The sequence below is a fragment of the Agelaius tricolor genome, unplaced genomic scaffold, assembly GCF_023055355.1.
Source record: "Agelaius tricolor isolate 1412-34295 unplaced genomic scaffold, bAgeTri1.0.p SCAF_110, whole genome shotgun sequence".
In the NCBI taxonomy this organism is placed as follows: domain Eukaryota; kingdom Metazoa; phylum Chordata; class Aves; order Passeriformes; family Icteridae; genus Agelaius; species Agelaius tricolor.
This window is the reverse complement of record NW_027269370.1, coordinates 201,345-227,027: the sequence shown is the minus strand read 5'-3', so window position 1 is coordinate 227,027 and position 25,683 is coordinate 201,345. Positions and strand designations below refer to the sequence as shown.

The following is a 25,683-nucleotide window of genomic DNA, read 5'->3' as shown; positions in this document are numbered from 1 at the left end:
CCCAAAAAATTCACTTTTTTTCCCCCAAAAAATTCAATTTTTTCCCCCAAAAACCCAATTTTTTCCCCCAAAACCCCATTTTTTTTCCCCCAAAAATGCAATTTTTTTCCCCCAAAAACCCCATTTTCCCCCAAAAACCCCATTTTTTTCCCCTCAAATTTTACTTTTTTCCCCTTAAAAATTCACTTTTTTTCCCTTCAAAATTCAATATCTCCCCCCCAAAAAATCCACTTTTTTTCCCCAAAAACCCAATTTTTTCCCCTCAAAATTCAATTTCTTTCCCCCAAAAAATTCACTTTTTTTCCCCCAAAAACCCCATTTTCCCCCTCAAAATCCACATTTTTCCCCCTCAAAATTCAATATTTCCCCCCCAAAAATACATTTTCCCCCAAAAAACCCAATTTTTTTTTCCCAAAACCCCAATTTTTTTCCCCCAAAAATACAAATTTTTTTCACCAAAATCCAATATCTCCCCCCCAAAAAATCCACTTTTTTGCCCCCAAAAACCCAATTTTTTTTCCCCAAAAAACCCCATTTTCCCCAAAAAAAATCCTTTTTTTCCCCCTCAAAATTCATTATTTCCCCCCCAAAAAATACATTTTCCCCCAAAAAACCCAATTTTTTTTTTCCCAAAACCCCAATTTTTTTCCCCCAAAAATACAAATATTTTTCCCCAAAAACCCCATTTTTTCCCCCCAAAATCCACATTTTCCCCCCTCAAAATTCACCTTTTCCCCTTCAAAATCCACTTTTTTTCCCCTCAAAATCCACTTTTTTCTCCCCCTCAAAATCCACTTTTTTACCCCAAAAACCCAATTTTTTTCCCCTCAAAATTCAATTTCTTTCCCCAAAAAATTCACTTTTTTTTCCCCAAAAAACCCAATTTTTTTGCCCCTAAAAATGCAAACTTTTTTGCCCCAAAATCCACATTTTTCCCCCTCAAAATCCACTTTTTTTCCCCAAAAACCCAATTTTTTTGCCCCAAAACCCAATTTTTTTCCCCTCAAAATTCACTTTTTTCCCCCTCAAAATCCACTTATTTTCCCCAAAAACCCCAATTTTTTTCCCCCAAAACCCCATTTTTCCCCCCAAAAACCCAATTTTTTTTTCCCCCCAAACCCCATTTTTTCCCCCCAAAATCCACATTTTCCCCCCTCAAAATTCACTTTTTTCCCCTCAAAATTCACTTTCTTCCCCTCAAAATCCACTTTTTTCCCCTCAAAATCCACTTTTTTCTCCCCCTCAAAATCCACTTTTTTACCCCAAAAACCCAATTTTTTTCCCCTCAAAATTCAATTTCTTTCCCCAAAAAATTCACTTTTTTTTCCCCAAAAAACCCAATTTTTTTGCCCCTAAAAATGCAAACTTTTTTGCCCCAAAATCCACATTTTTCCCCCTCAAAATCCACTTTTTTTCCCCAAAAACCCAATTTTTTTGCCCCAAAACCCAATTTTTTTCCCCTCAAAATTCACTTTTTTCCCCCTCAAAATCCACTTATTTTCCCCAAAAACCCCAATTTTTTTCCCCCAAAACCCCATTTTTCCCCCCAAAAACCCAATTTTTTTTTCCCCCCAAACCCCATTTTTTCCCCCCAAAATCCACATTTTCCCCCCTCAAAATTCACTTTTTTCCCCTCAAAATTCACTTTCTTCCCCCTCAAAATCCACATTTTTCCCCCAAAAACCCCATTTTTTCCCCCTCAAAATCCACATTTTTCCCCCAAAAACCCCATTTTTTCCCCCTCAAAATCCACATTTTTCCCCCAAAAACCCCATTTTTTCCCCCTCAAAATCCACTTTTTTCCCTAAAAACCCCATTTTTTCCCCCTCAAAATCCACTTTTTTCCCCAAAAACCCAATTTTTTCCCCCCAAAAACCCAATTATTTTTCCCCCCAAAACCCCAATTTTTTGCCCCCAAAAATACAAATATTTTTGCCCCAAAATCCACATTTTTCCCCCCTCAAAATTCAACTTTTTCCCCCCAAAAAAATCCACATTTTCCCCCCTCAAAACTCAAATTTTTTTCCCCTCAGAAATCCCCAAACTCCCCCCCTCCCCTACCTGGGCGTGGCCGCCTCGTTCCTGCCGCGGGCGCGGCCGGGCAGGGGCGTGGCCAGCGCGGGGGGCGTGGCCAGCAGCGGGGGCGGGGGCGGCTCGGCCGAGCCCGGGGCCCCCTCGGGGCGGGGCAGCGTCACCTCCTGGGCCTCGGACGCGTCCTCGCCGCAGTGGGGACAGAAAATGAGACCCCCGAGGCGGGAGACGCACGAGCGGTGGAAACGGTGCCCGATGCGCACGTCAGGGTGGCACTCCAGGAATGTGCCCTGAGAGAGGGACACAAAATGTCACAAAATGGCACCAAAATGGCACCAAAATGGCACAAAAATGGGGTATGGGACATTAAAGGGGTTATGGGGACACAGGAGCGGTGGGAACGGTGCCCGATGCGCACGTCAGGGTGGCACTCCAGGAATGTGCCCTGAGAAAGGGACACAGAAATGGCACCAAAATGGCACCAAAATGGGGTTTGGGGACACAGGAGCGGTGGGAACGGTGCCCGATGCGCACGTCCAGGTGGCACTGCAGGAATGTGCCCTGAGAAAGGGACACAAAATGTCACAAAATGGCACAAAAATGGCACCAAAATGGCACCAAAATGGGGTTTGGGACATTAAAGGGGTTATGGGGACACAGGAGCGGTGGGAACGGTGCCCGATGCGCACGTCCGGGTGGCACTCCAGGAATGTGCCCTAAAGGGACACAAAATGGCACCAAAATGGCACCAAAATGGCACAAAAATGGGGTATGGGACATTAAAGGGGTTATGGGGACACAGGAGCGGTGGGAACGGTGCCCGATGCGCACGTCAGGGTGGCACTCCAGGAATGTGCCCTGAGAAAGGGACACAGAAATGGCACCAAAATGGCACCAAAGGGTCCCCAAATTGTCCCCAAAGGGTCCTCAAGGGATCCTAAAATGGGGTATGGGAACCTAAAGGGATTTTGGGGACAGTTCGAGGGGGTTTGGGGACAATTAAAGGGGATTTGGGGACACATTGGCACCAGGGTGGCACTGCAGGAATGTCCCCTAAAGGGACACAAAAATGGCACCAAAATGGCACCAAAGGGGTCCTAAAATGGGGTTTGGGGACACAGGAGCGGTGGGAACGGTGCCCGATGCGCACGTCCGGGTGGCACTGCAGGAATGTGCCCTGAGAAAGGGGACACAGAAATGGCACCAAAATGTCCCCAAAATCCTAAAGATTGGCTACAGGTCCTTAAAGGGATTTTGGGGACAGTTTGAGGGGGTTTGGGGACACAGGAGCGGTGGAAACGGTGCCCGATGCGCACGTCAGGGTGGCACTGCAGGAATGTGCCCTGAGAAAGGGACACAGAAATGGCACCAAAATGGCACAAAAATGGCAGCAAATGGCACCAAAGGGTCCCCAAATTGTCCGGAGTGAGGCCAAGGTCCCAAAGTTGGGTTATGGGACATTAAAGGGGATTTGGGGACAGTTTGAGGGGCTTTGGGGACAATCAAAGGGATTTTGGGGACAATCAAAGAGGGTTTGGGGACACATTGGCACCAGGGTGGCACTGCAGGAATGTCCCCTAAAGGGACACAAAATGGCACCAAAATGGCACAAAATGGCACCAAAATGTCCCCAAAATGTCCCCAAATTGTCCGGAGTGAGGCCAAGGTCCCGAAGTTGGGTTATGGGACATTAAAGGGGGTTTGGGGACAATCAAAGGGGATTTGGGGACAGTTTGAGGGGATCTGGGGACACGGGAGCGGTGGGAACGGTGCCCGATGCGCACGTCAGGGTGGCACTGCAGGAATGTGCCCTGAGAAAGGGACACAGAAATGGCACCAAAATGGCACAAAAATGGCACCAAATGTCCCTAAAGTGCCCCCAAAGTGTCCCCAAAGTGTCCCCAAGGGGTCCTAAAATGGGTTATGGGAACCTAAAGGGGATTTGGGGACATTAAAGGGGATTTGGGGACAGTTTGAGGGGGTTTGGGGACACAGGAGCGGTGGGAACGGTGCCCGATGCGCACGTCAGGGTGGCACTGCAGGAATGTGCCCTGAGAAAGGGGACACAGAAATGGCACCAAAATGGCACCAAAATGGCAGCAAATGGCACAAAAATGGCAGCAAAGGGTCCCCAAATTGTCCGGAGTGAGGCCAAGGACCCAAAGTTGGGTTAGGGGACATTAAAGGGGATCTGGGGACAGTTTGAGGGGCTTTGGGGACAATCAAAGGGATTTTGGGGACAATCAAAGAGGGTTTGGGGACACATTGGCACCAGGGTGGCACTGCAGGAATGTCCCCTAAAGGGACACAAAATGGCGCCAAAATGTCCCTAAAATGTCCCCAAAATCCTAAAGATTGGTTACAGGTCCTTAAAGGGATTTTGGGGACAATTAAAGGGGATTTTGGGGACAGTTTGAGGGGGTTTGGGGACACAGGAGCGGTGGGAACGGTGCCCGATGCGCACGTCCGGGTTTTCCCGTTTTTCCCCGTTTTTTCGCCATTTACCCATTTTTTGTCCGATTTTCACGGGGTTTTTTCCCTTTTTTCCCAATTTCTCCCCTTTTTCCCCCAAAATCCCCACTCACAGCGGTGCAGAAGTGCCCGCAGCCGGGGCAGCACTGGTGCTTGACCATCCTGCTTTGGAATTTATGGGGTTCCCATAGGACTTTAAGTGTTTTCTATGGGATTTACCCATTTTTCACCCGATTTTCACGGGGTTTTTTGCCTTTTTTCCCAATTTTTCCCATTTTTCCCCCCAAAATCCCCACTCACGGCGGTGCAGAGATGACACAGCCAGGGCACCACTGCTGCTTGACCATCCTGGCTGTGCGATTTTGGGGTTTTTTCCCGTTTTTTCCCACTTTTCCCCATTTACCCATTTCTGATCCAATTTTCGTGGGGTTTTTTGCCTTTTTTCCCATTTTTAGCCTTTTTTCCCCCAAAATCCCCAGTCAGGACGGTGCCAAAGTGACACAGCTGGGGCAGCACTGCTGCTTCACCATCCTGGCTGTGCGATTTTGAGTTTTTCTGGGTTTCTCTGTGTTTTTTTCGCCATTTACCCATTTTTTGTCCGATTTTCACGGGGTTTTTTCCCTTTTTTCCCATTTTCTCCCCTTTTTCCCCCAAAACCCCCACTCACAGCGGTGCAGAAGTGCCCGCAGCCGGGGCAGCATTGGTGCTTGACCATCCTGGCTGTGCGATTTATGGGATTTTTGGTATTTTCTATGGGATTTACCCATTTTTTACCCGATTTTCACGGGGTTTTTTGCCTTTTTTCCCAATTTCTCCCTTTTTCCCCCCAAAACCCCCACTCACGGCGGTGCAGAAGTGCCCGCAGCCGGGGCAGCACTGGTGCTTGACCATCCTGGCGCGGTGGCTCTCGCACAGCACCATCAGGGGCACGCGGCTCGAGGGCCTCATGGTCTCGCGCTTCAGGATGCTGCTCCCGCACCCGCTCAGCTGCACACACGGGGACACAAATTTGGGGACAGTTTTGGCTTTTTTGGGGTTTTTTGGGGATGGCCCAGGTGGGCATGGTTGGAGCTTGCGGGGGGGAGGTCGGAGGTGCTGGAGGTGGGGGGAATTTGGGGGGATTTGGGGTTTTTTTGGGGGGATTTGGGGTTTTTTTGAGGGGGGGAATTGCCCTGGATTTTGGGATTGGGCTGAAATTTCTGGTTGGAGTCTGGGGGGGGGGGTTCCAGGTGTGCCCAGGTGTGTCCCAGGTGTGTCCCCAGGTGTGCCCCAGGTGTGTCCCCAATGTCCCCAGGTGTGTCCCAGGTGTGTCCCAGGTGTGTCCCCAATGTCCCCAGGTGTGTCCCAGGTGTGCCCAGGTGTGTCCCCAATGTCCCCAGGTGTGTCCCAGGTGTGTCCCCAATGTCCCCAATGTCCCCAGGTGTGCCCCAGGTGTGTCACAGGTGTGTCCCCAATGTCCCCAAGTGTGTCCCAGGTGTGTCCCCAATGTCCCCAGGTGTCCCCAGGTGTGTCCCCAATGTCCCCAGGTGTGTCCCAGGTGTGTCCCCAATGTCCCCAGGTGTGTCCCAGGTGTGTCCCAGGTGTGTCCCCAATGTCCCCAGGTGTATTTTAGGTGTCCCCAGGTGTCCCCAGGTGTTCTCACCTGTCCATCCACGCTCTCGGTGGCCATGCAGAGCCCTCTGTCCCGGGTCTGTATCTCAATGTCCCCATGTCCCCAATGCCCCCAATGTCCCCAGGTGTGTCCCCAATGTCCCCAGGTGTGTCCCATGTCCCCTCACCTGTCCGTCCACGCTCTCGGTGGCCATGCAGAGCTCTCTGTCCCCAATGTCCCCAGTGTCCCCAATGTCCCCAGGTGTATTTTAGCTGTCCCCAGGTGTGTCCCAGGTGTTCTCACCTGTCCGTCCACGCTCTCGGTGGCCATGCAGAGCCCTCTGTCCCAGGTCTGTATCTCAATGTCCCCCTGTCCCCAGTGTCCCCAATGTCCCCAGTGTCCCCAGGTGTGTCCCAGGTGTTCTCACCTGTCCGTCCACGCTCTCGGTGGCCATGCAGAGCCCTCTGTCCCGGGTCTGTATCTCAATGTCCCCATGTCCCCAGTGTCCCCAATGCCCCCAGGTGTGTCCCCAGTGTCCCCAGGTGTATTTCAGGTGTCCCCATGTCCCCAGGTATTCTCACCTGTCCATCCACGCTCTCGGTGGCCATGCAGAGCCCTCTGTCGCCGCTGCCCCGCTCCACCTTGGGCGCCTCCATGCGGCACGAGCACAGCGGCAGCTCCTCAAAGCGCTCGGCCTCCGCCGGGCCTGGCGCAGCCGCGGGTGAGGGGCGGGGCCGGGAAAGGGGCGGGGCCAGGGCGGGGTCAAGGGTCAGGGTGTGGGTTGGGTGTGGTCAGGGTCAGGGTGTGGTCAAGAGCATGGGCAAGGTGTGGTCAGGACATGGCCAAGGGTGTGGTCAGGGCCAGGGTGTGGTCAAGGTCTGGGTGTGGTCAGGGTGGGGTCAAGGGCAAGGATGTGGTTTGGGTGTGGTCAAGGGTCAGGGCATGGTTTGGGTGTGGTCAAGGTCTGGGTGTGGCCTGGGTGTGGTCAGGGCATGGTTTGGGTGTGGTCAGGGTCAGGGTGTGGTCAGGGCGGGGTCAAGGCCAAGGGTGTGGTTTGGGTGTGGTCAAGGTCTGGGTGTGGCCTGGGTGTGGTCAGGGCATGGTTTGGGTGTAGTCAGGGTCAGGGTGTGGTCAGGGTGTGGTTTGGGTGTGGCCAGGAGTCAGGGCAGGGTCAGGACATGGCCAAGGGTGTGGTCAGGGCCAGGGTGTGGTCAAGGTCTGGGTGTGGTCAGGGCGTGGTCATGGTCAAAGTGTGCTCAGGGCAGGGCCAAGGGTGTGGTCAGGGCCAGGGTGTGGTCAAGGTCAGGGCGTGGTCACGGTCAAAGTGTGGTCAGGGCGGGGCCAAGGGTGTGTTGGGCATGTCCTGGTGGGCGTGTCCCAATGGAAGGGGGCGTGTCCTGGTGGGTGTGTCCCACAAGGGGGCGTGTCCCAGGAAGGGGGCATGTCCACATGCACAGGGCATGTTCCCACTGGCGTATCCCTGGGAAGTGGGCGTGTCCCAATGGAAGTGGGCGTGTCCCTGGGAAAGGGGTCATGTCCTGGAAGGAGGCGTGTCCCAGAATATGGGCGTGTCCCATGGAAGGGGTCATGTCCCAATGGAAGTGGGCGTGTCCCTGGCAAGGGGGGCGTGTCCCATGAAGGGGTCATGTCCGATGGAAGGGGGTGTATCCCAACGAAGTGGGCGTGTCCCAATGAAAGGGGGCGTGTCTCGGAAGGGGGCATGTCCAGACGCACAGGGCATGTTCCCAGGGGCGTGTCCCTGGGAAGGGGTCATGTCCCAATGGAAGTGGGCGTGTCCCAATGGAAGGGGGCGTGTCCCAGAAGGGGGCATGTCCAGACACACAGGGCATGTTCCCAGGGGTGTGTCCCATGAAGGGGGCGTGTCCCATGGAAGGGGGTGTGTCCCAATGGAAATGGGCATGTCCAGCCAAGTGGGCGTGTCCCCGGAAGGGGGCGTGTCCTCACCTGCGGGCTGGGGGCTGAGGGCTCCGCCCCCCGGCAGCTGCAGGCAGCCCAGGGGCAGCTCCGTGTATTCACTGGGGGGGCCCACGGGGGCACCCACGGCCGGGCCTGGGGGGCACAGGGGGGCGGGGTTAGGGACCCCAAAACGGGGGGATCTGCACCCAAAAACCCCGCCCCAAAAACCCCGCCCCAAACCCCACAATCCCCAAAAACCCCGCCCTAAAAACCCCGCCCCAAATCCCACAATCCCCAAAAACCCCGCCCCAATTCCCACAATCCCCAAAAACCCCGCCCCAAAAACCCCGCCCCAAACCCCACAATCCCCAAAAACCCCGCCCAAAAACCCCGCCCCAAATCCCACAATCCCCAAAAACCCCGCCCCAAAACCCCTGCCCCAAACCTCACAATGCCCAAAAACCCCGCCCCAAATCCCACAATCCCCAAAAACCCCGCCCCAATTCCCACAATCCCCAAAAACCCCGCCCCAAAAACCCCGCCCCAAACCCCACAATCCCCAAAAACCCCTCCTCAAAAACCCCGCCCCAAATCCCACAATCCCCAAAAACCCTGCCCCAAATCCCTCTCTCAATCCCCAAATTCTCCATCCCAAAAATGCCCCAAAACCCCCCCAAAATTCCCGTCCCAAACCCCCCAAAACTCCGCCCCAAATCCCTGCCCCAATCCCCAAATTCTCCACCCCCAAAATGCCCCAAAACCCCCCCCCAAATTCCAAGCCCCCCTCCTCAAATCCTTCCCCATTCTCAATCCCCTTTTTCCTAACCCTTCCGCATTTTGGGATCCCCCTCCCCAATTTGGGATCCCAATTCAAATCCCCCTCCCCAATTTAAGATCCCCCTTCCCTTTTGGGGTCCCCCTCCCCAATTCGCGACCCATTTCGCCATTTCAGGACACCCTCCCAAATTCAGGATCCCTTTCCCCAATTTGAGATCCCAATTCAAATCCCCCCTCCCCAATTTAAGATCCGAATTCAAATCCCCCCTCCCCAGTTTGGGATTCAAATCCTCCCTCCCCAGTTTGGATCCCCCTCCCCATTTCGGGATCCCCCTCCCCAATTCAGGACCCCCATCCCCAATTTGGGATTCAAATCCCCCCTCCTCAATTTGAGATCCCCCTCCCCATTTCGGGACCCCCTCCCCAATTTAGGACCCCCCTCCCTAATTCAAATCCCCCCTCCCCATTTCAGGACCCCCTCCCCAAATTCAGGATCCCCCTCCCCAATTTAAGATCCCAATTAAAATCCCCCCTCCCCAATTTGGGATTCAAATGCCCCCTCTTCAATTTGAGATCCCGCTTCCCTTTTGGGGTCTCCCTCCCCACTTCAGGACCCCCGTCCCCATGTCGGGACCCCCTCCCCAGTTTGGGATCCCATTTCAGGCCCCCCTCCCCATTTTGGGACCCCCTCCCCATTTCAGGACCCATTTCCCCATTTCAGGCCCCCCTCCCCAATTCAAATCTCCCCTCCCCAATTTGGATCCCCCTCCCAAATTCAGGACCCCCCTCCCCAATTTGGGATCCCAATTCAGGACCCCCCTCCCCATTTCGGGCTCCCCCTCCCCATTTCGGGCCCCCCTCCCCATTTCGGGCTCCCCCTCCCCATTTCAGGCCCCATTTCCCCATTTCGGGGCTCTCACCCCTGTCCTTGCCCCCCCTCGGGTCCTTCCTCTTCCTCTTGCGCGAGGGTTTCAGCCAAGGGCTCTCCTTCCATCGCCGCCGCGCGCGCCGCCGGGCACTGCAGGCGCTCTGGGGGGCACCAAAGGGTTAAAAACCCCCAAAACTGACCCAAAATAGCCCAAAACTGCCCCAAAACCCAGCCCAGGCCTCTCCTTCCAGCGCCGCCGCGCGCGCCGCCGGGCACTGCAGGCGCTCTGGGGGTACCAAAGGGGTTAAAAACCCCCAAAACTGACCCAAAACTGACCCAAAACACACCTAGATCTACTCAGGAGCCCCAAAATCCCTCAAAACTACCCCTAAATCCCCCAAAACTGCCCCAAAACTGCCCCAAAACCCAGCCCGGGCCTCTCCTTCCAGCACTGCCGGGCACTGCAGGCGCTCTGGGGGTCCCCAACGGGGTCAGGGACCCCCAAAATACACCCAAAATACCCCAAAACTGACCCAAAATAGCCCCAAAATACCCCAAAATACACCCAGGAACCCCCAAATCCCCCCAAACTGCCCCTAAATCCCCGAAATCTGCCCCAAAACTGCCCCAAAACCCAGCCATGGGCTCTCCTTCCAGCACCGCCGGGCACTGCAGGCGCTCTGGGGGCACCAAAGGGTTAAAAACCCCTAAAATACACCCAAAATACCCCAAAACTGACCCAAAACTGCCCCAAAACCCAGCCCAGGCCTCTCCTTCCATCGCCGCCGGGCACTGCAGGCGCTCTGGGGGTCCCCAACGGGTCAGGGAGCCCCAAAACTGACCCAAAACTGACCCAAAATGTACCCAAAATACACCCAGATACACCCAGGAATCCTGAAACTGCCCCAAAGAACCCAAAAACTGCCCCAAAATACACCCAAAACACACCTGGATACACCCAGGAGGCCCAAAATCCCCTAAAACTGCCCCAAACCTCCCCAAATTTGCCCCAAACCTCCCCCAATTTGCCCCAAAATCCCCCCCCAAATTTGGCCCAAACCTCCCCAAATTCCCCCCCAAATTTGCCTCAAATCCCCCCCCAAATCTGCTCCAAATCCCCCCCCAAATCTGCCCCAAACCTCCCCAAATTTGCCCCAAACCTCTCCAGATTTGCCCCAAAATCCCCCCCAAATCTGCCCCAAACCTCCCCCAAATTCCCCCCAAATTTGCCTCAAATCCCCCCCAAATTTGCCCCCAAAACCCCCAAATTTGCCCCAAACCTCCCCCAAATCTGCCCCAAATCCCCCCCAAACCTCCCAAAATTTCCCCCCAAAACCCCCAAATCTGCCCCAAACCTCCCCAAATCTGCCCCAAACCTCCCCAAATTTGCCCCCAAATCTGCCCCAAATCCCCCCCAAAGCTCCCCTGAACCCCCAAATCCCTCCCAAATCTGCCCCCAAATCCCCCCAAACCTCCCCAAATCTGTCCCAAATCTGCCCCAAACCTCCCCAAATTTGCCCCAAATCTGCCCCAAATTCCCCCAAATCTGCCACAAATCCCCCCCATATCTTCCCCAACCCCCCCCCAAATTTGCCCCCAAATCTGCCCCAAACCTCCCCCAAATCTGTCCCAAATTTGCCTCAAATCCCCCCCAAATCTGCCCCAAATTCTCCCTAAACCTCCCCAAATTCCCCCAAATCTGCCCCAAACCTCCCCAAATTTGCCCCAAATCCCCTCCCCACCCCCTCACCCGATCCGAGGCGTTCCCGGACTCTTCGTCCTCCTCCTCCTCCTCCTCCTCTTCCTCCTCCTCCTCTTCCTCGTCCTCTTCCTCCTCGTCCTCTTCCTCCTCCTCCTCCTCCTCCTCCTCGCTCAGGGCCTCGCCCGGCCCCTCCCCCTCGGACTGAGCGGGGGAAGGGCTGGGATGGGACCCCCCCAGTGCTCCCCAGTTCATCCCAGTGACCCCCAGTTCATCCCAGTTCATCCCAGTGCCCCCCAGTTCATCCCAGTTCATCCCAGTCCATCCCAGTCTGTCCCAGTTCATCCCAGTCCCTCCCAGTATATCCCAGTATATCCCCGTCCCTCCCAGTCCCTCCCAGTATATCCCAGACCCTCCCAGTCCCTCCCAGTATATCCCAGTATATCCCAGTCCCTCCCAGTCCCTCCCAGTCCCTCCCAATCCATTCCCAGTATATCCCAGTCCATCCCAGTCCCTCCCAGTCCCTCCCAATCCATTCCCAGTCCCTCCCAGTCCATCCCAGTCCCTCCCAGTCCCTCCCAGTCCATTCCCAGTATATCCCAGTCCATCCCAGTCCCTCCCAGTCCCTCCCAATCCATTCCCAGTCCCTCCCAGTCCATCCCAGTCCCTCCCAGTCCATTCCCAGTATATCCCAGTCCCTCCCAGTCCCTCCCAGTCCATTCCCAGTCCCTCCCAGTATATCCCAGTCCATTCCCAGTCCCTCCCAGTATATCCCAGTCCCTCCCAGTCCCTCCCAGTCCATTCCCAGTCCCTCCCAGTATATCCCAGTCCCTCCCAGTCCCTCCCAGTATATCCCAGTCCATCCCAGTATATCCCAGTACTTTGCTGTCCGAGTCCCCGTGCCCGTCCACGCTGAATCCGTCGTAGAAGAGGGAGAAGCCCCCGCCCCCCTCCGAGTCCCAGTCCCGGGGGGGAGCGGCCATTTCCTCTGTCACCGTGATCTGGGGGACACAGGGGGGGTTTGGGGGGTCCTGGGGGGAATTGGGGGGTCCTGGGAGGGTTTGGGGGAGTCTTGGGGGAATTTGGGGAAGTCCTGGGGGGATCTGGGGGGGTCCTGGAGGGATTTGGGGGCGGCCATTTCCTCTGTCACCGTGATCTGGGGGGCACAGGGGGGGTTTGGGGGGTCCTGGGGGGATTTGGGGGGGTTTGGGGGGTCCTGGGGGGGTTTGGGGGCGGCCATTTCCTCTGTCACCGTGATCTGGGGGGCACAGGGGGGGTTTGGGGGGTCCTGGGGGTTCATGGGGGGCTTTTGGGGGGTCCTGGGGGGGTTCTGGGGAGACACAGGGGGGGTTTATGGGGTCCTGGGGGGGTTTGGAGTGAAACTGGGAGGGTTTGGGGGCGGCCATTTCCTCTGTCACCGTGATCTGGGGGGCACAAAGGGGAAATTGGGGGGTCCTGGGGGGAACTGGGGGGTCCTGGGAGGGTTTGGGGGGGTCCTGGGAGGGTTTGGGGAGGTCCTGGGGGGCATTTGGGGGGCTTTTGGGGGGTCCTGGGAGGGTCTGGGGGGGGTTTGGGGCAAAACTGGGGGGATTTGGGGGGGTTTGGAGCGAAACTGGGGGGATTTGGGGCATCCTGGGGGGATTTGGGGTGGGTTTGGGGGTGGCCATTTCCTCTGTCACCGTGATCTGGGAGGCACAGGAGGGGTTTGGGGGGTCCTGGGGGGATTTGGGGGGTCCTGGGGGGCTTTTGGGGGGTCCGGGGGGGGTTTGGGAGGGTCCTGGGGGGAGTTTGGGGGCGGCCATTTCCTCTGTCACCGTGATCTGGGGGGACACAGGGGAAATTGGGGGGTCCTGGGGGGAACTGGGGGGTCCTGGGGGGATTTGGGAGGGTCCTGGGAGGGTTTGGGGAGGTCCTGGGGGGCATTTGGGGGGCTTTTGGGGGGTCCTGGGAGGGTCTGGGGGGGGTTTGGGGTAAAACTGTGGGAATTTGGGGGAGTTTGGAGCGAAACTGGGGGGATTTGGGGGGGTTTGGGGCAAAACTGGGGGGATTTGGGGTGGGTTTGGGGGTGGCCATTTCCTCTGTCACCGTGATCTGGGGGGACACAGGGGGGATTGGGGGGTCCTGGGAGGGTTTGAGGGGTCCTGGGGGGCTTTTGGGGGGGGTTTGGGGTGAAACTGGGGGGATTTGGGGGGGTTTGGAGCGAAACTGGGGGGTTTGGGGGCAGCCATTTCCTCTGTCACTGTGATCTAGGGGGGTTTGGGGGGTCCTGGGGGGCTTTTGGGAGCTCCTGGGAGGGTTTGGGGGTCCTGGGAGGGTTTGGGGGAGATTTGGGGGGTCCTGGGGGGCTTTTGGGGGGTCCTGGGGGGGTTTGGGGCAACAATGGGGGGATTTGGGGCGTCCTGGGAGGGTTTTGAGGGGGTTTGGAGAGAAACTGGGAGCGTTTGAGGGGGTCCTGGGGGGATTTGGGGGGTCCTGGGAGGGTCTGGGGGGGTTTGGGACAAAATTGGGGGGATTTGGGGGAGTTTGGGGGCGGCCATTTCCTCTGTCACTGTGATCTGGGGGGCACAGGGGAAATTTGGGGGTCCCTGGGGGTTTTTGGGGGGATTTTTGGGGGTTCCTGGGGGTTTATTTGGGGGAATTTTTGAGGAGTTCCTGGGGGTTTTTTGGGGGTTCCTGGGGGGTTTTTTTGGGGGTTCCTGGGGGTTTATTTGGGGGGATTTTTGGGGGTCCCTGGGGTTTTTTTGGGGGGATTTTTGGGGGTTCCTGGGTTTCTTTGGGGTGGTTTTGGGGGGGATTTTTGAGGGTTCCTGGGGGTTTTTTTGGGGGGGATTTTTGGGGGTTCCTGGGGGTTTTTTTGGGGTACCTCAGTGCTGGCCCTGGGGCTGGGGCGCTGCTGCAGGCGCTTGTGGAGCCCCTCGGAGCCAAAATCCAACTTGGGGCGTTTGGGGTGGTCTGGGGAGGGAAAAAGGGGGGGTCAGGGAGACCCCAGCCCCAAAACTGAACCCCCAAAGCCAAAACTGAACCCCCAAACCTGCCCAGAACCCCCCCAAATTCCCCAAATCCACCCAAATTCTCCCTTCAAACCTCCCCAAACCTCCCCAAATCCCCCCAAAATTCCCCCAAATCCTCCCAGAATTCCCCCAAATCCCCCCCAAACCCCCTTCAAACCTCCCCAAATCCCCCCTAAACGTCCCCAAAATTCCCTTCAAACCTCCCAAAATCCTCCAAATCCCCCCAAAACCTCCCAAAATCCTCCCAAATCCCCCCTAAACCCCCCCAAACCCCCTTCAAACCTCCCCAAATCCTCCCCAAATCCTCCCAAAATTCCCTCAAATCCCCCCAAACCTCCCCAAAATTGCCTCAAACCCCCTTCAAACCTCCCCAAATCCCCTCAAAATCCCCCCCAAAATCCCCTTCAAACCTCCCAAAATCCTCCAAAATGCCCTTCAAACCTCCACAAATCCTCCCCAAATCCCCCCAAAATCCTCCCCAAATGCCCCCAAACCTCCCCAAATCCCCAAAATCCTCCCCAAATCCCCCCAAATCCCCCCAAACCCCCCCAAAATCCCCCAAATTCCCCCAAACGCCCCCATTCCCACCGTGGTGCTGCCCCATCCCGCAGAGCTCCTCGGACACCCTGAAGTGCAGCATCTCCGACATCCGGGGCTTCTCCAGCACCTGAGGGGCCAAAATCCACCCCAAAATCACCCAAAATTGGCCCAAAATCACCCAAAATCACCCAAAATCACCCCAAAATCACCCCAAAATCACCCAAAATTGGCCCAAAATGGCCCAAAATCACCCAAAATCACCCCAAAATCACCCCAAAATCACCCAAAATTGGCCCAAAATCACCCAAAATCACCCCAAATCACCCAAAATTGGCCCAAAATCACCCCAAAATCCACCCCAAAATCCTGGGGGGTCCCCAAAATCCACCCCAAAACCTCAGGGGGGTCCCCAAAATCCACCCCAAAATCCACCCCAAAACCCTCAGGGTGGTCCCCAAAATCCACCCCAAAACCCTCAGGGGGGCTCCCCAAAATCCCGGGGGGTCTCCCCCCAAAATCCCTGGGGCTCCCCCCCTAAAATCACCCCAAAATCACCCCAAAATCACCCAAAATTCCCCCAAAATCACCCCAAAAATCACCCCAAAATGACCCAAAATCACCTGGGGGTCCCCCCCAATATCCCTGGGGCTCTCCCCAAAATCCATGGGGGTCCCCCCCAAAAATCACCCCAAAATCACCCAAAATTGGCCCAAAATCACCCAAAATCACCTGGGGGTCCTCCCCAAAATCCTGGGGGTCCCCCCAAAATCCCTGGGGCTCCCCCCCAAAAATCACCCCAAAATCACCCCAAAATCACCCAAAATTCCCCCAAAATCACCCCAAAAATCACCCCAAAATGACCCAAAATCACCTGAGGGTCTCCCCCCAATATCCCTGGGGCTCTCCCCAAAATCCCTGGGGCTTCCCCCCTAAAATCACCCCAAAATCACCCCAAAGTCACCCAAAATTCCCCCAAAATCACCCCCAAATCACCCCAAAATGACCCAAAATCCCTGGGGGTCTCCCCCCAAAATCCCTGGGGCTCCCCCCAAAATCCCTGGGGCTTCCCCCCTAAAATCACCCCAAAATCACCCCAAAGTCACCCAAAATTCCCCCAAAATCACCCCCAAATCACCCCAAAATGACCCAAAATCCCTGGGGGTCTCCCCCCAAAATCCCTGGGGCTCCCCCCAAAATCCCTGGGGCTTCCCCCCTAAAATCACCCCAAAATCACCCCAAAGTCACCCAAAATTCCCCCAAAATCACCCCCAAATCACCCCAAAATGACCCAAAATCCCTGGGGGTCTCCCCCCAAAATCCCTGGGGCTCCCCCCAAAATCCCTGGGGCTCCCCCCCCAAAATCACCCCAAAATCACCCAAAATTCCCCCAAAATCCCCCCAAAACCCTGGGGGTCCCCCCAAAATCCTTTCCCTCAGACCCCCCTCCCCAATCCCAGCCCTTACCTGCCCGTTGCTGGGCTTGGCCATGGTCTTGCGAGCTCGGTGGATTTTGGGGGGCTCGGGGGGGTTTTGGGGGGGCTCCGGGGGGGTTTGGGGGGGCTCGGGGGGTGGGGGCCGAGCCCCAGGGGCCCCCCCAGGTGCGGGGAGGCTGAGGAGCCTCAAGGCCAAGCTTTGGCCCGGGGGGGTTTTGGCAGCACCCCCGGCCCCCGTCAGGGACATTTTGGCACGGCTGGGGGGGGGCAGGGGGGGAGGGGGGGATGCCGCCCCTCCCCCACCCCCAGAGGAGGAGGGGACCCCCCCCAAAATTGGGTTGGAGCCCCCCCCAGCTCGGCCTGGGGAGCCTGGGAGGGTCTTGGTGGCGTGGGCTGGAAAAAAAAGGGGGGAAAATAAAAATGTGGGGGGAGAACTGCTTGAAAATGGGGTAGGGAAATGGTTGGGGTTCAGAAATGGGGATAAAATGGGGAAATTTGGGGATGAAATGGGAAAGATAAAATGGGAAATTGGAGGTGAAAGGGGAAAGATGAAATGGGAAATTGGAGATAAAATGGGAAAGTGGAGATGAAATGGGAAATTGGTCCCAAACCCCCAAAATTATTCCAGAACATCCCCCCCAAAAAAACTCCCCCAGACCCTCCCAGAACCCCCTGACCCACCCAAAATCCCCTAAAATCCCCCCCAAAACTCCCCAGAGCCCCCCAAAACCACCCCCAGACCCCCCAAAACCACCCCCAGACCCCCCCAAAACCCCCTAAAACCACCCCCAGACCCCCCAAAAATCCCCCAAAACCCCCTCAAACCCTCCCAAAACACCCCCAGACCCCCAAAAATCCCCCCAAACCCCCCCTCAAACCCTCCCATAATACCCCCAGACCCCCCAAAACCCCTCAAGACCCCCCCAAAACACCCCCAGACCCCCCCCAAAACTCCCCCAGACCCCCCCAAAACCCCCTCAAATCCCCCCCAAAACCACCCCCAGACCCCCCAAAACACCCCAAGACCCCCCCAAAACCACCCCAAACCCCCCCAAAACATCCCCAGACCCCCCCCAAAACTCCCCCAGACCCCCCCAAATCCACCTAAAATCCCCCCAAACATCCCCAGGCCCCCCCAAAACCACCCCAGACCCCCCAAAATCAACGCCCCCCCCCCTCACCTGGCAGCCCCTTGGTGCCGCTGCCGCCGCCGGGGGGGGTCCCCTGAGCCCCCTCCCCATGGCTGGGGCTGCCCCCCCCCAGCCCCTCCTCATCTGGGGGGGCTCCCCCGGCTGTGGGGGTGGGGGTCCCGCCGGGGGGGGGAGGGGGCTCGCAGGGGGAGGGGCTGCCCGGGGGGAGCCCTGGAGGGGGAGAAAATGGGGGGGGGGGGTCAGGAGGGAATTTTGGGGGGGTTTGAGGGGGTTTGGGGGGGAGCTGGGGGGGTATGGGGGAGTTTGAGGGGATTTGGGGAGGTCAGGAGGATCCTGAGGGGGATCTTGGGGGAATCAAAGGGGGTCCGGGGGGATTTTTGGGGGGTTCAGAGGGGTCTTGAGGGGATCATGAGGGGAAACATGAGGGGGATCCTGAGGGGGATTCTGAGGGGATCCTGAGGGGGATTTTGGGGGGATCAAAGGGGGTCCGGGGGGATTTTGGGGGGTTCAGAGGGGTCCTGAGGGGATCATGAGGGGATTCTGAGGAGATCATGAGGGGGATTTTGGGGGGATTCTGAGGAGATCATGAGGGGGATTCTGAGGGGGATTCTGAGGGGGTCTCAGGGGGATTCTGAGGGAATCATGAGGGGATCCTGAGGGGATCATGAGGGGAACCTGCGGGGATCATGAGGGGATCCTGAGGGGGATCTTGGGGGGATCAAAGGGGGTCCTGGGGGATTTTGGGGGGTTCAGAGGGGTCCTGAGGGGATCATGAGGGGATCATGAGGGGATCATGAGGGGATCATGAGGGGGATTCTGAGGAGATCATGAGGGGGATTTTGGGGGGATTCTGAGGGGGATCCTGAGGGAGATCATGAGGGGAACCTGAGGGAGATCCTGAGGGGATCCTGAGGAGATCATGAGGGGATTCTGAGGGGGTCTCAGGGGGATTCTGAGGGGGATCCTGAGGGGTCTCAGAGAGATCCTGAGGGAGATCCTGAGGGAAACCTGCAGGGATTCTGAGGGGATCATGAGGGGAACCTGCACGGATTCTGAGGGAGATCTTGGGGGGATTCTGAGGGGGATCCTGAGCGGTCTCAGGCAGATCCTGAGGGGGATCATGAGGGGAACCTGCGGGGATTCTGAGGGATCTCAGAGAGATCCTGAGGGGGATCCTGAGGGCATCCTGAGGAGATCATGAAGGGATCCTGAGGGGATCATGAGGGGAATCATGAGGGGGATCATGAGGGGGATTCTGAGCGGTCTCAGAAAGATCCTGAGGGGGATTCTGAGGGGGATCATGAGGGGATCCTGAGGGGGACCTGCAGGGATTCTGAGGGGGATCATGAGGGGGATTCTGGGGGGTCTCAGAGAGATCCTGAGGGGGATTCTGAGGGGGTCTCGGGGGGATTCTGAGTGGGATCCTAAGGGTTCTGAGAGAGATCCTGAGGGGGATCATGAGGGGAATCTGCGTGGATTCTGAGGGAGATCTTGGGGGGATCCTGAGGGGGATTCTGAGCGGTCTCAGAGAGATCCTGAGGGGGATCATGAGGGGATCCTGAGGGGAATCTGCGGGGATTCTGAGGGAGATCTTGGGGGGATTCTGAGGGGGATTCTGAGCGGTCTCAGGCGGATCCTGAGGGGATCCTGAGGGGAATCATGAGGAGGATCCTGAGGGGGATCCAAGGGGGTTCAGTGCGATCCTGAGGGGGATCTCGGGGAGATCAAAATAGAGGGGAGGGGGTCACTCACCGGCCTCTCCCGCCGCCTCCACCACGAGGGTCCCGACGGGAGGGTCCTGAGGGGGAGGGGGAGGGGCAGAGCGCTCCGTGAGGGGAGCGCCCCTCCCCCCAGCGGATCCCGCCCTTCCCGCCGCTCACAGACACCCCCCGGCTGCCCAAAACCCCTCAAAACCTCACAAAAAAAAACCAAAATCGCCTCAAAATGCCCCAAAAAACGGCCCCGGCGCCGCCTCCCCTCAGACCTCGGCGCCTCCCGCCGCCTCCATCGCCGCCGAGCGCGCCGCGCGCGGTGACGTCAGCACGCAGCGCGAAGGGGGCGTGGTTACGCCTTATATGGGTAAACCCACGCCCACAGCGCAGCACTTTGTCCTGCCGGCTTGGCTCCGCCCACTGAAGAAGCCACGCCCCTTGTGTTAAGTCACACTCGTTTAAGCCACGCCCATTTCTAATTTTGGGAATAAATTAATAAATTTCTCCAAATTAATAAATCGATAAAAATAAATAAATCCCCACAGTAAATATGAAAAAATTTTAAAATCCCCATAATTAAATTAAGTCCCCCAAAAATGAATAAGTCTTCAAAAATAAATCTTCAAAAATTAATAAATTCCAAAAATTAAATTAAGAACTGTCCCAAAATAAATAAATCCCCAAAATAAATAAATCCCGCAAAATAAAAATGTCAATTATGAAAAAAATAATAAATCCGTGTTATGAGCGAATCCCCAAAAAATTAATTAATCCACAAAATAAATTGAGTAAATCACCCAAAAATCAATTGGCCCCCCGAAAATAAATAAATCCCCAAATTTCCCAGCGTTTTGGGGTCATTTCCCGGCATTTTGGGGTCATTTCCCAGCATTTTGGGGTCAGTCCCCCAATGCCCAGCAGGGTCCAGTGGTCACTTTGGGGATTTTAGGGGGTTCAGACTTCGGGGTTTTTTAAAAAAATAATTTGAATTATTTGGAGTTAATTTCGTGTTCATTTGGAGCAATTTTGGGGTGAATTTCGGTTAATTTTGGGGTGAATTTTAAGCGGATTTTTAGAGTAAAAATTCCCATTTTTCCTGCACTGTTTTTGTGATGAATTTTGTGGATTTTGGGGTGAATTCTGGGGATTTTCGAGGTGAATTTTGGGGTCACTTACCCGTCAGTCCCTGCAGATTTTAGGGTGAACTTTGTGGATTTTGGGGTGAATGTTGCGGTTTTTGGGGTGAATTTTGGGGTGAATTTTGTGGATTTTGGGGTGAATTTTGGGGGATTTTGTGGTGAATTCTGGGGATTTTTGAGGTGATTTTTGGGGTCACTTACCCGTCAGTCCCTGCAGATTTTGGGGTGAATTTTGGGGTGAATTTTGGGGTGAATTTTGTGGAGTTTGGGGTGAATTCTGGGGATTTTTGAGGTGAATTTTGTGGATTTTGGGGTGAATTCTGGGGATTTTTGAGGTGAATTTTGGGGTCACTTACCCGTCAGTCCCTGCAGATTTTGGGGTGAATTTTGGGGTGAATTTTGTGGTTTTTGGGGTGAATTCTGGGGATTTTTGAGGTGAATTTTGGGGTCACTTACCCGTCAGTCCCTGCAGATTTTGGGGTGAATTTTGCGGTTTTTGGGGTGGATTTTGGGGTGAATTTTGGGGGATTTTGGGGTGGATTTTGGGGTGAATTTTGCGGATTTTGGGGTGAATTCTGGGGATTTTTGAGGTGAATTTTGTGGATTTTGGGGTGATTTTTGGGGTCACTTACCCATCAGTCCCTGCAGATTTTGGGGTGGATTTTGTGGATTTTGGGGTGAATTTTACAGAATTCTGGGGATTTTTGAGGTGAATTTTGGGGGTCATTTACCCATCAGTCCCTGCAGCTTTTGGGGTGAATTTTGCGGATTTTGGGGTGGATTTTGGGGTGAATTTTGGGGTGAATTTTGTGGATTTTGTTCCAGGACCAGCTGCCTGAATGGCACAGGCACAGCTGCAGGATTTGGATTTTCTTTCTTTCCAAATCTGGCCTCTGACTTCACCCCAATCTCTCAGTTGAAAACCATCGAAAGATTTTTGTGAGTTTTCCCAATTTTGGGACCAACGCTGGCGAATTTTCAGGGTTTTTCTGTCTCGTTTTGGGTGGAGAAAAATGCATTTTATATTGATTTTTTGCAAATATTTAAATGAATGTTTTATGTGTTGTGTTAAAAATTAATGCTGTATTAATTCTTTTAAGTGTTAAATATGGTTTTAAGTTATAAAAATCGTTAAAATAGAAACGATGCTATGTAGAATATTGTAAAAAATGCATTTGTTTTATGATTGATTTTTTGCAAATATTAAAATTAATATTATATGTGTTGCGTTAAAAATTAATGCTGTATTAATTCTTTTCAGTGTTAAACACGGTTTTAAGTTATAAAAATTGTTAAAATAGAAATGATGCTATGTAGGATATTGTGAAAAATGCAGGGATTTTATGATTGGCTTTTTGCAAATATTAAAATGAATATTATTGGTGTTGTGTTAGAAAGTTAAACACAACTTTAATTAATTATTAAAGTTAAATAATTCCCCTAAGTGTTAAATATGGTTTTAGGTTAAAAAAATTGCTAAAATAGAAACGATGCTACGTAGAATATTGCAAAAAATGCATTTATTTTATGATTGATTTTTTGCAAATATTAAAATTAATATTATATGTGTTGCGTTAAAAATTAATGCTGTATTAATTCTTTTAAGTGTTAAACACGGTTTTAAGTTATAAAAATTGTTAAAATAGAAATGATGCTATGTAGGATATTGTGAAAAATGCAGGGATTTTATGATTGGCTTTTTGCAAATATTAAAATGAATATTATACGGGTTGTGTTAGAAAGTTAAACACAACTTTAATTAATTATTAAAGTTAAATAATTCCCCTAAGTGTTAAATACTGTTTTAGGTTAAAAAAATTGTTAAAATAGAAACGATGCTATGTAGGATATTATGAAAAATGCATTTATTTTATGATTAATTTTTTGCAAATATTAAAATGAATATTATTGGTGTTGTGTTAAAATTAATACTGTATTAATTCTTTTAAGTGTTAAAAGTGGATTTAAGTTATAAAAACTATTAAAATAGAAACAATGCTATATAAAATATCTTTTTTAAAAGAAAAGGTTTGCAGCGAGACAGCAGCCCCAGGACACCTGAAAAAAATTTTATTTCTTTCTTTTTCACAGAGAAAAAGAATTTATTCCTCTATTATCAGAAAAACCGAATTTCTTCCTCCCTCCAAGGCGCTGCCCAGCCAGAATCCTGTGTTTTAATAGAATTTATGCGCCATTTATGAAGTGTATAAATATGCAACCAGCTGCTGTTTTTAAGGGTTAATTCTCTGTGAAAAAGGTACCCAGACCTCCATAACCCTTTATATTTTTTGTCTCATATTTCCCTAATTCAAATTGCCCATATTATTATCACCCTAATTGCGTTACTATTTTTATAACCATTTAATTACCATTAAGCATTTAAAAATTTTAAAAACCAAGCGATTGGCGCTTTTAGCGCATTTCATTACTATTAAGCTTTGAAATAGTTTTAAAAAGAAGCGATCGCCGTTTTTCTCGGCGCGCGCGGCTGCGCGCACGGATCGTGACACAAAGTAGTCCCACCCTCAGTGCTGGGAGCGCGGAAGGCGAAATCGCGGAGGGATACCAGGGGTCGGTTGCGCGGCATCCCGCGCTGCGGAGGGATCTCCCGGTGATGCGGCCGTGCCCGGCCCCTCAAGCCCCGGCAGCGGCGGAGACAGCGGAAGGATACACGCGCGGCGCCGCGATTTTCGCCGCTGTGGCGCCGCGGTTTTCGCCGCTGTGGCGCCGTGTACGGACCCGGTGGCGGCGGAAGCGGCGTGCCCGGGCACCGGGATGGCGGCTGTGGCCGGACAGCGGCTCGGAACCGGGACCGGGCTGCACCAACGCTGCGGCCAAAGCCGCGCGGGGTGGCGGCGGGGCCGTGCAAATAAAACTGCGCATGCGCGCGGCTGATCCCGGAAGCGGCGCTGTGGTTGAATGAGGCGCGGAGTGATATCGCTGGTGCGGCGGTTGTAGCAACTGCGCATGCGTGGTTGCGTCACTCAGTCAGCGCGGGCGCAGCCATGATGGCGGCGGAGGGGCGCGGGAGGCGGCGGAGCTGCGGGAACCGGAGCCGGGGCCGTGGCTGCGGGCGTGGACGGGAACGCCGGGACGGCCGCGGTTGCGGGAGGCGGCGGAGCCGCGCCGTGCAGCAGCTCTGAAGCGGAAGGGCTGCGGGGGGGGGGGGGGGGGGGAAGGCGCGGCTCGGCCGCCATGGAGCGGCGGCGGCGGCAGAAGCGAGAAAGCGGCGGCGGCGGGGCCGGGGCGGCCGCGTCAGCGGGAGATGATCCCGGAGGGGTGGCGGGAGGCGGGAGGAGCGGCGGGAGGGGCTATGGCGGGCCGGTCGGGCGGCTGGAGCGCGGCGTGCAGCCCCTGGGAGCTCGGGTGGCGGCCGGCCCGGCGGGCAGGGGCGGCGCGGCAGGCGCGGCAGAGGCCGCGGCCACCGGTGCGGACGCCGCGGCGCCGGCACGGGGTGGCTGGGCGGGCCCCGGTGCTGTGCCGGGACCGGGGGATGGCGGCGAAACGCCGGCACGGACGGGTTTAACCGTGGGCGTTTGCCCGGCTCGGCGCCCGTGGGCAGCTCGGAACGCCGGGGTTGGGGGGGCGGCAGCGCGCACAGGGGGCGCAGCGCGGCCGCGCCAGAGCCGGGAGCCGCGGGGAACGGCAAAGACGAAGCAGCAGCGCCGGGACCGGGGCCAGCACCGGCCCCGCTGGGTCGGCAAAGGGGGCGAGGGGACGTGGGGGGGGGCGGCGGGAGCGGCCGCACTCGCGGGTAACGGGGGGGGCGGGATTGAGGGGCGGGGCCGGGGGGGCGGGGGCGTCTCCCATTGGTGACTCGCGGCAGAAAGGGGCGGAGTCACGGCAGGGGCGGGGCGGGTGCTGCAGGCCCCGCCCCCGTGCGGCAAACGGGGCTCGAGCAGCGCCCAGGGGGCTGGGACCGGCCCCGCGGCAGCCACAGCCCGGCGGGAAATGCAATTAAAGTCCTTAATTCAAATTGTGTCCTCAAAGTCCTTGCAGCTTTCTGGTGTCTCCTTGATCTTTAGTAAAGTTCTAAAATCCCATTTTATTTGGATGGAATAGAGGTGGTAAAATAACCAATGTGAAAGGTGGAGTCAAGATTCTCAGCCCTGCTCTCATCCTGGGGACCTTCAAACATCATCACTATCACCGGCTGGACCCGGGCTGGGCAGCACCAAATTAAAAAAAATAAAAAAAATTTAAAAAAATTAAAATAAAATTTAAAAAAATTGCAAGATTGAAAAATAAAATTAGCTAAAATTAAAAGAAAAACAAAAAAAGAACTGTAAATGCTGCAAAATTAAATGTAAAAAAAATTGCAAAATTGAAAAAATTAGCTAAAATTAAAAGAAAAACAAAATAAAACCCGTAAAATGCTGCAAAATTGAACTAAAAAAAATTTCAAAATTGAAAAATAAAAATAGCTAAAATTAAAAGAAAAATTAAAAAAACCCGTACAATGCTGCAAATTTAATTTAAAAAAAATTCAAAATTGAAAAATAAAATTAGCTAAAATTAAAAGAAAACCAAAAACAAACCGAAAAATGCTTCAAATTTAATTTAAAAAAAATTTCAAAATTGAAAAATAAACCTAGCTAAAATTAAAAGAAAACCAAAAAAACAACCGTAAAATGCTGCAAAATTAAATTTAAAAAAAAATTCAAAATTGAAAAAAGTAGCTAAAATTAAAAGAAAAACAAAATAAAAACCGTAAAATGCTGCAAAATTAAACTAAAAAAAATTTCAAAGTTGAAAAATAAAATTAGCTAAAATTAAAAGAAAACCAAAAAAACAACCGTAAAATGCTGTAAAATGCCGTAATAGTTCCATAAAAGAAAGTGCCAACCGTAAAGTGCTGCAAAATTAAAACTAAAAAAAATTTCAAAATTGAAAAATAAAATTAGCTAAAATTAAAAGAAAAACAAAAAAAGAACCGTAAAATGCTGCAAAATTAAATGTAAAAAAATTGCAAAATTGAAAAATAAAATTAGCTAAAATTAAAAGAAAAACAAAAAAAATACCGGAAAATGCTGTAAAATGCCGTAAAAGTTCCATAAAAGAAAGTCCCAACCGTAAAATGCTGCAAAAATAAATTTTAAAAAAATTGCAAAATTGAAAAAAATTAGCTAAAATTAAAAGAAAAACAAAAAAAATTCTGTAAAATGCTGTAAAAGTTCCATAAAAGAAAGTGCCAACTGGAAAATGCTGCAAAATTAAATGTAAAAAAAATTGCAAAATTGAAAAAATTCGCTAAAATTAAAAGAAAAACAAAAAAGTACCGGAAAATGCTGTAAAATGCCGGAAAATGCCGTAAAATTGCCGTAAAGCGCGACTGCCGTAAA

General features: G+C 53.4%; 1 protein-coding gene and 1 long non-coding RNA gene across 4 annotated transcripts in view; one reads left to right on the top strand and one right to left on the bottom strand.

Moving 5' to 3' along the window:
• The window catches only part of EHMT2 (euchromatic histone lysine methyltransferase 2), a 61,580-nt gene extending 41,253 nt beyond the window's left edge, over nucleotides 1-20,327 (bottom strand). The window contains 13 exon segments of the mRNA XM_071419563.1: nucleotides 2,062-2,321; nucleotides 5,347-5,490; nucleotides 6,676-6,800; nucleotides 8,060-8,164; nucleotides 9,709-9,817; nucleotides 11,407-11,559; nucleotides 12,237-12,356; nucleotides 14,219-14,307; nucleotides 14,955-15,033; nucleotides 16,371-16,732; nucleotides 17,521-17,700; nucleotides 19,243-19,288; nucleotides 19,475-20,327. Of these exon segments, the coding sequence (XP_071275664.1) occupies nucleotides 2,062-2,321; nucleotides 5,347-5,490; nucleotides 6,676-6,800; nucleotides 8,060-8,164; nucleotides 9,709-9,817; nucleotides 11,407-11,559; nucleotides 12,237-12,356; nucleotides 14,219-14,307; nucleotides 14,955-15,033; nucleotides 16,371-16,732; nucleotides 17,521-17,700; nucleotides 19,243-19,288; nucleotides 19,475-19,498 (1,796 nt within the window). The 5' untranslated portion in view covers nucleotides 19,499-20,327.
• Nucleotides 20,322-21,024, top strand: LOC139586278 (uncharacterized). 3 transcript variants are annotated; one of them, XR_011677673.1, is made up of 3 exons: nucleotides 20,322-20,566; nucleotides 20,634-20,876; nucleotides 20,932-21,024. It is a non-coding gene; the product is annotated as an uncharacterized lncRNA (long non-coding RNA). The 3 variants fall into 3 exon arrangements; XR_011677675.1 differs by having other exon boundaries at nucleotides 20,322-20,590; XR_011677674.1 differs by having other exon boundaries at nucleotides 20,634-20,842; nucleotides 20,932-20,965.
• The last annotated feature ends 4,659 nt before the right edge of the window (nucleotides 21,025-25,683 follow it).